The following is a 13,764-nucleotide window of genomic DNA, read 5'->3' on the forward strand; positions in this document are numbered from 1 at the left end:
TTGTGGGTAGTGTACCGCCTTGATAAGATTGAATTGACTGGAATGGAGGATCTACATGTATGAGGGTATTAGGGGGGTAACCCCTCCCCTTGGGGCGCGTAAAAAAAATAGTTTAAAAGTGGCTAGTCCAAAATCCGTCACACATAATCCTCATGTTCCCTTAAATATGCCTCAGAATGCAGAGCACCTCTAACAGGGGCGCATGACTTCAGTAAGGGAATAAATGTGTGCTTGGCCGGTTTTAAACACTCTGTTTCAGACTGGTTGGAGTCTGGATGCTGATAATTACCCTAATGAAGGCAAGGGTAATTATCAGCATCCAGACTCCAGCTGGTCTTATACAGAGTGTTTAATACTGGCCAAGCTCATATTTATTCCCATTCATAAATACCTTTTTGAAACAACCCTGTAGCTGTATAATGGTAGTGTCCATGACGTAAACAACTCCTTATATGGAGATTGGTGTGCACGTCCCGTGTAATGCACGATAACTCGTAGACCGCAGCTGTGCCGGTGTAGTGTGAATTTAGGACTACGAAATACCGACTCACTGGTAATATTGCGCATGCCTTTGTGTGCATTGTGAACGTTCAACCAATAAACAGTAACTAAAAGGCACCGGATTTCAAAGGAGTCCAAATTTCATGTGACATTGGAAAAGTGTTTAAGACCAGCCAGCCGGTCTTTATCAACCGTTGAAAACCGGCCACGTGACGGGCTCTCGACCAATAGGAATGGGTAAACTGTCTTACATATACACGTATATGAATACTCAATCATAGCTTAACCCCTGCTCCCTTGAGCAAAACCTGGATCTGTCCCTGTATCTGGTTATTGAAGGGAGAAATGCAATCTAGACACAGATTGGCACAACACAATATGGTTACTTTACTTCATATAATACACCCACCTGCAGCTTTTTTTCAGTATCCAATTCGGGCGATTCACAATGCAGTGCGCCACCAAGAGTTTGCCATGGAGAGTCTATTTGTCAAGTTTACGGTCGACAAAACATGAACAATTCGAATGAGTGTCAGTAGACAACTTGAGCTAATTTGTTATAGATTTGGGCATAGCGTTCTGCCGCCTTACAAAAAAACACCATATTGATAAAAAGAAAACAAAAGGGTAAAGAGATACTCGAATCATACGCTTACGAAACTACTGACCGGAAAAACTAACAATTTCAAATGTCCCGCGCTGCGAATTTGTCGACCATCTCCCACAATGCACTGGGAAAAATGAACTCTCCGTGGCAAACTCTTGGTGGCGCACTGCATTTGTGAATCGTCTGAATTGTAATTTCACTATACTGACAACAGTTTTATCTAAATACATGTTGTAAAGTGAGTGTAATCTCTTTCTGCTCTTAACCCCACTGCAGCAATATCTGCAGAGTGCACCTTGTGACAGGGGAACACCAGGCACTTTGAGGAGTGGTAAGTTTGATGCGGTTATTTGCCAGTAATAATTAATAACCTAAAAGGTGCCAAATAAGAGCAGGACTTTGAAGAACAAACTTTGTTCAAAACCAGGTCACTGAAGGTATTTCCTCCATTCAGACATACCGTGAAAGACCCCTGACGTGTTGACATTCGCTGGTGTTGTGTACCATACAAATTCGTACAGAATTTTAGGTTACAATAAAGTTTAATTTACTAATTTTGTAATGTTCCTCTCTGAACCTGCTGTTTATTGTGACTTAGCTGTGTTTGTTCTTTATAATGTCTTTTAATATCTGTCAGCATCTCCAAAACTAACCTGTACATTGTGTACATTGTCACTGTCACTGTTGTTATTTGTCACTGATTCCAGTCTTTTCCAGCTTGTCAGGCATTGGTGTCACCCAGCTTCCTGTTTTCCTCATATGCAATGTCACCTATTACAGGCTGAATTGTCACTGTCACTGTCATTTGTAATATTTGTAATTGATTCTCTTTCTTCAAGGCTGTCCAGCCGTGGATGTCACCCAGCTTCCTGACGCCCTAACATGCAATGTCACCTATTACAGGCTGAATTGTCACAGTCACTGTCATTTGTAATATTTGTAATTGATTCTCTTTCTTCAAGGCTGTCCAGTCATTGATGTCACCCTGCTCCCTGACTTCCTCACATGCAATGTCACCTATTACAGGTTGAATTTGTCGCTGTCAATGTCATTTGTAACATTTTTTATTTTTTCTCTTTCTTCAACGCTGTCCAGCCATTGATGTCACCCAGCTCCCTGACTTCCTCACATGAAATGTCACCTATTACAGGCTGAATTGTCACTGTAACTGTCATTTCTTATATTTATAATTGATCCTCTTTCTTCAAGGCTGTCCAGTCATTGATGTCACCCAGCTTCCTGACGTCCTTACATGGAATGTCACCAATTACAGGCTGAATTGTCACTGTCACTGTCGTTTGTAATTTATTTGTAATTGATTCTCTTTCTTTAAGGCTGTCCAGTCATTGATGTCAATAGCTTTCTGACTTCCTCACTTGCAATGTCACCTGTTACAGGCTGAATTTGTCGCTGTCAATGTCATTTGTAACATTTTTTATTTTTTCTCTTTCTTCAACGCTGTCCAGCCATTGATGTCACCCAGCTCCCTGACTTCCTCACATGAAATGTCACCTATTACAGGCTGAATTGTCACTGTCACTGTCGTTTGTAATTTATTTGTAATTGATTCTCTTTCTTTAAGGCTGTCCAGTCATTGATGTCAATAGCTTTCTGACTTCCTCACTTGCAATGTCACCTGTTACAGGCTGAATTGTCATTGTCACTGTCATTTGTAATTTATTCTCTTTCTTCAAGGCTGTCCAGCCGTTGATGTCACCCAGTATTCTGAATTCCTCACATGCAATGTCACCTGTTACAGGCTGAATTGTCATTGTCACTGTCATTTGTAATTGATTCTCTTTCTTCAAGGCCATCCAGCCGTTGATGTCACCCAGCTTCCTGACTTCTTCACATGCAATGTCACCTACCTGTATTACAGGCTGAATTGTCACTGTCATTTGTAATATTTGTAATTGATTCTCTTTCTTCAAGGCTGTCCAGCCGTTGATGTCACCCAGCTCCCTGACTTCCTCACATGCAATGTCACCTATTACAGGCTGAATCGTCGCTGTCAATGTCATTTGTAACATTTTTATTTGTTTCTCTTTCTTCAAGGCTGTCCAGCCATTGATGTCACCCAGCTTCCTGACTTCCTCACATGCAATGTCACCTATTACAGGCTGAATTGTCACCGTCACTGTCATTTGTAATAGTTGTAATTGATTCTCTTTCTTCAAGGCTGTCCAGCCGTTGATGTCGCCCAGCTCCCTGACTTCCTGTCTTGCGCTGTCACTGACTCATGCCTGGGCATCAGATGCTGTCTGGAGATGGACTTGAAGATAACGACTCGCAGCGTCAGTGCCTGGGTCATCCTGGATCCTTGCAACTTCACCCTGTCTGTGGGCTTTGAGAAGTGGGAACGTAGTGTCACCTTGTTCCACTACCCACTGGGTGATGTCATGGAGGAAGTTGTGAATAGTGTCCTGACTGTAAGGTATGACAACAGAGACACTTTTTTAACACCCGAGGGGCACATAGCACTCAAGGCGAAGTTGAGGGTGCTATGTGGGGGTTAAAAACGGCATGTCCCATATCACAGCAGTCAACAATTGATTTGTGCCAATAACTCGAAAAGACAAATGATTGTAACTTACTGTGTGAGAATCAAATTAAGTCACTGCGATGTAACCTTTGATAACTGACGGTGTTGATGTCCTGCCGGACATGAGACTGAGCGTTTGACGTTGCAGTTCTCATTTCACAAAGCTAGCGCGCCAGCAGGTTCCACACATGTGCGCAATGCGTGCAATGAACGCACTGCGATATCACCCTCAGTGTATGAGATGCACTTTTATTGTCCAGATACGTGACCATCCTGGACCAATGAAATCAAAGTGTCCAAGCACACGATATAACATCAGTGGTTGAAGCTAGGACTAGTGCAAGATGATGATGACATGGCAATTAGTTGATTAATGGCAATTAATGTATAATCTAATCAATCGCAAAGTTGTTGGCAGCTGGTACTTTGCTTCAACTTGAACACTCTGGTGACAGTTCCTAATAGTGGTGTGCATCGGAACCAGGTACCTGAGAAACCTGACCGCTGATGTCAGGATCGGGTACCCGTAACCAACTGTACAAATTACTCAGTTACTTCCCAGACAATGAAAATGAAAGGTTATGAATGCCATTTTTGAGAATTTCCAAAATTAAACCAGGCTATATCGAAAATCAAACAAGATTTCACGTTTAAGTGCATTTTAACATGCAAAAGATGATGCTCGGGAAAGTTGCAGTTTACAGCGTAAACCTATAAGGCCCTTCAGACAACTTCCAGGGTTTGAAGTTAGGGGTTGGGTTTCTCTTCCGGGTACCCGGGTACCCGTGTTTTAATTCAATAGGGTACCCGGTTCCTGTACTACCCGTAAATGCACACCACTAGTTCCTAATAGTTTAACTTCGTTACATTTCCTTCTTTTGCATTTAAACATATAGATGGCGAGTGGCTAAGATCACCGAAGACAAGCAGTTTGAGATAGACTTGTCCCTAGTCCTCTGTCTAGATGGAGCATGTGACACCTTGACAGTGTTTGCTGGCAGTCGTCTGCCCATACCGCTGTGTAACACCAACGATACATTCACTCTGCCTGGTATGTTCACAGCACACTTCTATGGCCAGTGACTTTGGGTTGTTGTGATATATTGTCATTGGTCAGAAGTAAAGTTCACATATTGCATTGTGATGCCAAGTCACTTGCAACAGTTTCAATTTATATTTGTTGCTTTTTAGTGATTACTTTCCTAACTTTGTTTCAGTATGACTGAGAAGGAATAACTAAGATCTTATGGTACATTTGAATAGCTTGTGACTTGATCTGGAAGTACATGTACTTGGTTGGTTCTTCTTCTAAGGACTTCCACAAGGGAGTATAACTAGGAGGCCAGAAACACCGGGGCAAACCCCTTCTCTTAGCGATAAGTGTTACTGGGTTCTTTTACGTGCGTTGGGCCTTATACAACACACGGGACCTCCGGCTTAACGTCCCATCCGAAGGACGAAGCAATAATGGTAAAGTGCCGTGCTCAAGGGCACAAGGGCCCGGGCTCGAACCCACGCCACTGTTGCCTCTGAAACACCAGAGCATGAGTCCGGTGCTCTTAACCGCTAGGCCATGATACTCCATCTAGGCCATGACACTCCATGTAGGCCATGACGCTGCCTACACGTACACATAGTACACATAGTACACATGGTCGCACATACTGGTTCTTGTGGGGCAGACCTTTTTTTTCCTCCTCTTTTGTTCTCCTTTGTTCCTGTTGAAATCTGAAACTCCATAACGTTTCCCTTATGGGGCAGATACATTTCTAAAGACTTCCTTGTGGGGTCTATTGTTCTATTGTGTCCCATAAAGAACCATGATCTGATACACTGTGCCCTCTGGAGACATGCACACAATGGGGAACAAAAGATTGTATACCTCTCCACAAGGCAATTTCTATAGACGAATACAAGGTCTCCACAAGGTTTTCATGAAATAAATATATAACTAGGAATGAAATAAATATATAACTAGGAATTTCTAAGGTGGGTTGATCGGTTACAAATGAAAGAGTTTTAGAAAAGGGATATTAAGTCCGAATTTCAGCCAAGGAAATTAATTCTGGTTAAAATGAGAGCATTTTGAAACTACACTTTCAAACTCGAAAACTTAACTACACGAGAACAAAGAAATGTCTCCACAAGGATACAAATTTCAGTATGTGTGTACATGAACCGTGACTCTCATGTTAAGAAGTTTCTGATGCATGTGTTACATTTTGTAACCTTTTTCCACTTCTCAGGTGATGGCTCAGTGTCAGGCTTTTTGAGTTACCTTGGTGGTAATGTTGGTCAGTTTGCCATAGATGCAGCCCTACATCATCTTAATCTGACTGGCTTCCTGACAGGAAACGCATGCAGCTATGACACACAGGGTATGTGTAGCTGAATGCATTCAGAACAAGCGCAAGAAAGTTCTCACTTACGAAATTAACTGTGATTTTTGTTGTTATTTAGAGGTGATTTTGATTATATGGAATGATTTGTGGCCCTTTATCAGTACAAAACCAGTCGGAAGTCGCACAGCCATATTTTGAGATACAGCCAGATAATTTAATACCCGAGGGTTGCATAGCACCCGAGGCAAAGCCGTCAACACTTGTTTTGTTACATTCTGCCACGAACTAAAAAAGATTTTGCTCACTGTTCAAGAAATAAATCGAATTACTTCATTGTAACCTTTTGATTACTGTGAGCTTTCCCTGCCAGACATGAGATGGAGAGGTTGCAGTGCTCTGTTGCAAAGTGTGCAGATCTTACACATGCACCCTTCATGCATGCAATGTATGCGATGCGGTGTATATAAGATAACTAATATGCAATGCCGTGTAAATGAAATAAACAGTCATTTTCTTTTACACCATTCGCGTGTTGGTTCCTGTCATTCAGAACCCCGTTCTCTTGTTCATTCAACACGAGGTGTTGAATACACCCGTAGTGTGGCAGTAGAGAGATCCACCTTTATTGCCCTCGTGCCCAGTAGGCAGGAACAAATGGATCAGTCTCTTGTCTGTCTTCCTCTCTAGATGTCTGTGCCAGCTCCACTAGTATCCTAGGTAACTGCACTGTGATGGGCGAGACATGCACAGAGCTACGATGCTGCCTGGAACTGGACCTGAAGATAGCTGAAGTTTCCGCCACGACTTCATTCAAGTTTGACCCTTGTGACTTCACCTTCTCATTGGGTCTGGAGAAGTGGTCCTTCCATGGCTCTGTCTTTAGCTATCAGTGGGGTAAGAGCTGGCTTTGTCTATAGCTAGATTCAAAGAGTGGTTTGGGAGGGTATCAAGTCAAGGTGGTGCCAAATTGCATAAGGGATTGATGTCCACTACCAAGTCAGAGTGCCTTTGAAAATTGATAACCATAACCTTCAATAAAAAAAACTTTTGGGGGGTCTAGATATTTAATTTAAGGGGACGATATGGGAGATTTTGCCAATAGAGTTAATTGTAAAAGACAAATAGAGAGTTAAAACCTATTTTTTAAAATCTAGTTTGACTTACAATTTCCATTCATTCTGTACAATATTTACTTGAATAGGTGTGTCAAATTTAAATTTAAGACACACATTTCTAATTCAAGTGCAAATTCCACCTAAAAGGCTTTCTTTCATTTCTGTCAATATTTTTGTATTCTCAATCCAATTTTCTTTCCCCTATTTTGCCCTCACCTCCTGTACTATGTGGCCTCTTCCATAGCTGTGTGAGGGACATTTGTTTATACTGAATATTAAAGCCATATGCGAGTAGCCTATACCCTTTGGGATTTACATTTGAAAAACGTCTGGTACACTGACTTGCTCAGAATGCTTGGCACATTTGAACTTTGAATTCTCCAGACCAAAGACACTGTTGATTATCACATGATTCGGGGCAAGCTCTTGCATAGTGACGTAAGAGACGTTCAGCACCAATACATTGTTCACAATGGGAGAGGATGGCACAAAGACACCAGACCATACCGGAGCTGGCGGTTGCTAGCATAAGGCTTGCCCTGAATCACGTGATATAGTAACAGTCTCTTTGGTCAGGAGAATGCAAAGCATTGGATTAAGTCAGCGTTCCAGATTTTATTCAAATGTAACTCGCAAATGGCTTATTTAATTGTTAAAGTAATCATGTCAAAATTAAGAACTTAACAGATGCTGGAGCATGCTACTGATAATTTGTTTTTATTTGTAGGAGAAGAGATGACAGTCACAGTTGCTTTAGGAATGAATCTGAGGCAAGTATGAAAAAATCAGCATAATGCAGGGGCGTAACAAGGTTGTTTTTATGGGGGGGGGTTAAACATTTCTTGAAAAGGGTACTTGCACACTGCTGAAATGTAGACATGTTTTTTTTTCTCTGGACACATGGCCTCTATGATATCAAATGGGAGGTGGGGGGGGGCTGGTACCATCTGTCGATGGGGGTGCTGTTCAAAAACGCCGGACTAACGGACAATATATGGCGCTTTTCAGAGGGATACATGCGCGAAATTCATAAAAAAAGGCACTCGTTATGGCAGCTGGCACAAAAATGCACGACCTTTCTTTTAAAGGGAATGTACGTTTGCTTTTGCTGCAATTGTCAAAAATAAATGGATTTGGCAGATTAGTATGTTATAGTAAATATTGTTAAACTGACTTATTTCACATTTTGGGCTTGTTGATGTTCTTGTAGTCTGGTTCCCTGACCCCAATTCAGATGAAACACAGCAATTTGTATACCTTGGTGGAATTGTAAGGTCAGAGAATCAGTCTAGCAGGCTCGTACCCCTTTACAGGTGTGTTATCAATTGCAAAGAAAATGCGGAATAACCAAAATGAAAAATTAGGAGCATTTTTTGAAGAAAAAAAACAAAAGTTTTCTCCAATGCTGATCGGCCGACCAGCATTGGAAAAAATACAATTTTTCTCGAAAATGTCGGCACACCAGGAGCCACGATTTTACAGGATGCTTTAGACTGTCATTCCTTAATCCAGTAAGGTTTTTCGTGATAATTTGATCATTTCAATTTTTGATGTTTGCAAATGTTGTATCTTAACTTTAAAAGGGCACTTGTTCAGAAAAAGGGGCACGGCACTTGTTAACAAAAGAAGGGCACTCTTCGCAAATATATGGGAAGGGGGGTTAAGCACTGGTGAAAAAGGTATTTGAATAGAAAAGGGCACTCTTTACAAAATATTGGGGGAATCGGTAGGCTCGCATATTGTATCTGTTTGTCCATGTACAGACACCATCTACTGGTTGACACATACGTTGGTCAGGTCTTGTGCAAGTCCCAAATTAGGTTACGGGATGAGCTTTTGCAGTGAGGTTTCTTATGTTGATGGCATCTATCCTATTTTTCCTATTTTTATTGTATCCTAGCTGTGGGGCCATGCGTGTACCCATGGAAGTACCACTAGTTTGCAAGTTCAGTTTGTCCCCAAAGATGAAAATTGCGACTGAGCACAAAATCTGCGAGTTGTCAGATTGTAGCACTGCTGTTGTCTGAAATGATGTTTCGGAGGGCTTGTAGTCTCTTGGCATGCGGAATATCGAGTAAATGTTGTAAAAGTAATTTCGTCAGCAAAAGTTAAAAAGTGATATCCAATCAGTGTTAGCAGTTTTGGCTTTAGGCATGCAAGGTTTTGACTAGGGTATGACTATTACTCCCCTTCCAGATACTCAATCAGCAAGCAGAATGATACTCAAGAGTTCAAGTTGAGCATGGTGCTAGAATATTGCATTGATGGACTGTGCACTGACATCAACATAACGCATTACGTCCCAATCCCTGTATGCAACACACGCTTCAGCAGTTACAGTCTATCCGGTGAGTTTACAGACAGGTGTCTTATGGGTCACCTATTCTAAGGAATTAAACTATGATTGCCTTTTATCGTCTATAATTGCCATTTGGAGGTAAGTGCAGGCATCGCGTGAATAGGTTAAGCCTATCCCTGTTGATATTGGTAATGTTCTTCAAGGCCCTTTTATCCAGAGTAAGGTCTGTTATTTCACAGTTCACTTTGGCACGTTATTACATACACCTAGACAAAATGACAGTTTCAGACTCACTTTAAATGGCTGAAATTTCAATAAGATGTGACAAGCAAAAGGCACATTGAACATCTCACTGTCCGCATCCTCACAACACAATGCAACTTTAAATTTGTCCTTATCTTTGGTGTTTTCTTTCTCCAGTGGACGGTTTCATAGAGACAGTATCAGGACAGGTCATCCGGGGAGCATCGCTAGCCCTTCTATCACAGCTTGGAATCGACCCAGACTTCTTCAGCAGTCAACCGTGTCTCAACCCCATGGGGCCTCAGTCTTATGGCAGTAGGTTTCTTGTAATCTATTCCTTATACAACATTTGATGAAGCAGGCCCGGATCCCTACCCCACCCCCAATTTATCTCCGTTTTCAGTAGCATGAAATGACTGAGACCATATCTATTTCCCCTGGATGGGATGTTAGTCCATCGCAGGTTACTCCCCAGCTAATACCGGAACCCATTTATACTCCTGGGTGGAGAGAGGCAAATGGGGGTGAAGTGGCTTGCCCAAGGACACAACATATGACCAGCAGCTGGATTCAAACCCCTGACCCTCTGATCATGAGTTACAAACCCTAACCACTAGGCCACACATGTCTCCAAATGGTGCATATGTGCCCCTGAGAATCTATACAGTAATACACTAAGCTTCTAGCTTTGTCTGGCAAAAACTGCCTAGATGTGAACCTTAGACCACTCAATCAAATGTTACAGTGTAACCTCATTTTCTTCCAGATTGTCCCAGCATGCATTTTCCCAATAACCTGAACCCTTTGGCTCACTGTGGCATCCTCAACACTTGCTTTGGCATACAGTGCTGCCTGGATGTGAACCTTGGACCATACAATCATATGTTACAGTGTAACCGCATTTCATTTCAGATTGTCACAGCATGCAGTTTCCCAGTAGCCTGACCCCTCTGGCTCACTGTGGCATCCTCGAGACTTGCTTTGGCATACAGTGTTGCCTGGATGTGAACCTTGGACCATTCAATCAAATGTTACAGTGCAACCTCATTTTATTCAAGATTGTCCTAGTATGCAGTTTCTCCAGTAACCTGACCCCTTTGACTCACTGTGGCATCCTCAGCACTTGCTTTAGCATACAGTGCTGACTGGATGTGAACCTTGGACCATTCAATCAAATGTTACAGTGCAACCTCATTTTATTCAAGATTGTCCTAGTATGTAGTTTCTCCAGTAACCTGACCCCTTTGACTCACTGTGGCATCCTCAGCACTTGCTTTGGCATACAGTGTTGCCTGGATGTGAACCTTAGATCATACAATCAAATGTTACAGTGTAACCTCATTTTATTCATGATTGTCCTAGTATGCAGTTTCCCAGACACTTTACCTCCCTGGCTCACTGTGGCCTCCGCAACTTTTGCTTTGGCATAAAATACTGCCTGGATTTGAACCTTGGACCATTCAATCAAATGTTACAGTGTAACCGCATTTCATTTCAGATTGTCGTAGTATGCAGTTTCCCAGTAACCTTAACTCCCTGGCTCACTGTGGCATCCTTGACACTTGCTTTGGCATACAATACTAACTGGATGTGAACTTTGGACCATTCAATCAAATGTTACAGTGTAACCGCATTTCATTTCAGATTGTCCCATCATGCAGTTTCCCAGTAACCTGAACCCTTTGGCTCACTGTGGCATCCTCAACACTTGCTTTGGCATACAGTGTTGCCTGGATGTGAACCTTGGACCATTCAATCAAATGTTACAGTGCAACCTCATTTTATTCAAGATTGTCCTAGTATGTAGTTTCTCCAGTAACCTGACCCCTTTGACTCACTGTGGCATCCTCAGCACTTGCTTTAGCATACAGTGCTGACTGGATGTGAACCTTGGACCATTCAATCAAATGTTACAGTGTAACCGCATTTCATTTCAGATTGTCCCATCATGCAGTTTCCCAGTAACCTGAACCCTTTGGCTCACTGTGGCATCCTCAACACTTGCTTTGGCATACAGTGTTGCCTGGATGTGAAACTTGGACCATTCAATCAAATGATATGGTGCAACCTCATTTTCTTCCAGATTGTCCCAGCATGCAGCTTCCCAGTAACCTGACCTCCCTGGCTTACTGTGGCCTCCGCAACTTTTGCTTTGGCATAAAATGCTGTCTTGATGTGAACCTTGGACCATTCAATCAAATGTTACAGTGTAACCGCATTTCATTTCAGATTGTCCCAGCATGCAGCTTCCCAGTAACATGACCTCTCTGGCTCACTGTGTTATCCTCGACACTTGCTTTGGCATACATTGCTGCCTGGATGTGAACCTTGGACCACTACATCATTCATTCAGTACCTCTATGGTGATAGATCCATGCCTGGGCCAGCTGACGCTACAGTTTGGCAACTGGCAGTACAGTAAATCCCTCTCACACCTGGAGTTTGATACAAGTCAGGAGATCACTATCGGAAACTTTGTCATGCTCAGGTAAACTGTTTTTACTTGTTAAGAATCAATTAATCCATTAGGCTCGGCCCACTCTGTATGTGGGGAGCAACAGGTGCGTCTCTCCAATGCCACAGTCTCTCCATTTCTTCTGTCAGACATTAGTCAAGGCTGTGATTGATCAAAACATCATGCGGTGGATTTAATGGATCATTTTGCTGATATGAGGTATTCCAAATACTTGAGGAGTGCAAATATTAGAGATTGTTATACCTCTGTCTTGAATACTGTATTTTTATTGGCCTAGAACGATCATGCTTTCAGTTTATAAAAAGTCATAGCACACTCCCTGTGGGATATGACGTACCACAGGGAGTATGCTTTAACTTTGAACGTGTGGTACGTACGGTATGAAATGCTTGTTGGTACCCTCGCTATTTTCGCCATGTTTTCACACATGAGTGGGAGCAGCGAACTAGCAGACCATCAGCTGTTTCGAGCACGCAACATGCATGTGAGTTGACATTTGATTGTCATGAGTGTTGTGTTACTGCCGTTTTTTTTCGTGATTTTACCACACAATCCAAAGAATCCAAGACAGGTATAACAAAACAATTGTTAAATGCATTTACTGCATAAAGGTACATTGATATCATCATTAGGGCCATATCCTTTGAATGGGATTTTCAACCTGTGTGTTCTGTGTATGAGATTATGGGCCCCCAATGGAAATAACCGCTGGTTCGGATATACGTTCCAGAGTCCTGTCGCAGGCAACCCAAATAGATTTTTGGGTTCAGGCGGACAATTAGTAATACACTGGAAAAGAGTGTACAAACAAATGAACACTCAATCTTAGTAAACATATAGACATCTTAAGAAAACTTAAACCTGGCATTTGTCCGAAACACCCGATATGAAAACGCTGCATACTATACCTGCCATGTTATGCAAACATACATTGTAGGCGCAAGAACGTGCAAGGGGACGGTCGCACGACGTGCGCACGTTAGTTATGAGCAGACTGGGAATTTGCGTAAAATGACGGTTATAGGACGTGGCCTTTTGACATCAAAAACGCACATCGTAAAAGCATCCAAATGTCTAGGGCCTGTAATTGCCCAAAAACTGGGCAACTTTGGTTGTGACTGCCAAAACATTCCCCAGGTCTAGGGTGTTTTTTTAAGATGGCTATGTTGGCAACAAGCCAGCATTTTGGGATATGTCGTACGGTTAATAATAATTTACAAACATTTGCATACATTGGCATTGAGTTCGGCTCATGACTAGAGTGACGTCTAAAAATCACTCCCCTTTCTGAAGGACTGACGGTCAATTTTGCACCATCAAGCACGTCTAGTCACTCCTAATTGTTTCAGACATCAGATTTTTCATTTACTTCATTTAAATCTTGACTGAATTTAGTTTTGCTCAGCTCTTGAACGCCAGTCTAAACTGGGAGTTAGCCTCTACATTTGGCTCTAGGGGCTATCCCAGATGAAATCAGCTGTTCTTTGTTTTATTATCTTTGTATTATGCGTAGTGTAAGTTGTAAGTCTCTAGCACTCTGTAAGAGCCTTTTTGAGTACCAACATTTATACTATCACTACCTTAACTTTTTTTCACTAGCCAGATGGGCTTCCCGAGGCAAATCCCATTCATAAATACC

The 13,764-nt window shown here is 42.1% G+C and overlaps 1 protein-coding gene across 1 annotated transcript in view; it reads left to right on the forward strand.

The window, feature by feature from the left end:
- The window catches only part of LOC119733107, a 201,807-nt gene that overhangs the window by 89,199 nt on the left and 98,844 nt on the right, over positions 1-13,764 (forward strand). The window contains 9 exon segments of the mRNA XM_038206687.1: positions 1,385-1,439; positions 3,287-3,542; positions 4,547-4,701; positions 5,897-6,028; positions 6,680-6,886; positions 7,835-7,877; positions 9,304-9,455; positions 9,827-9,964; positions 11,879-12,137. Coding sequence (XP_038062615.1) covers positions 1,385-1,439; positions 3,287-3,542; positions 4,547-4,701; positions 5,897-6,028; positions 6,680-6,886; positions 7,835-7,877; positions 9,304-9,455; positions 9,827-9,964; positions 11,879-12,137 — 1,397 coding nt within the window.

The sequence above is a fragment of the Patiria miniata genome, unplaced genomic scaffold (assembly GCF_015706575.1).
Source record: "Patiria miniata isolate m_02_andy unplaced genomic scaffold, ASM1570657v1 HiC_scaffold_1, whole genome shotgun sequence".
Classification (NCBI taxonomy): domain Eukaryota; kingdom Metazoa; phylum Echinodermata; class Asteroidea; order Valvatida; family Asterinidae; genus Patiria; species Patiria miniata.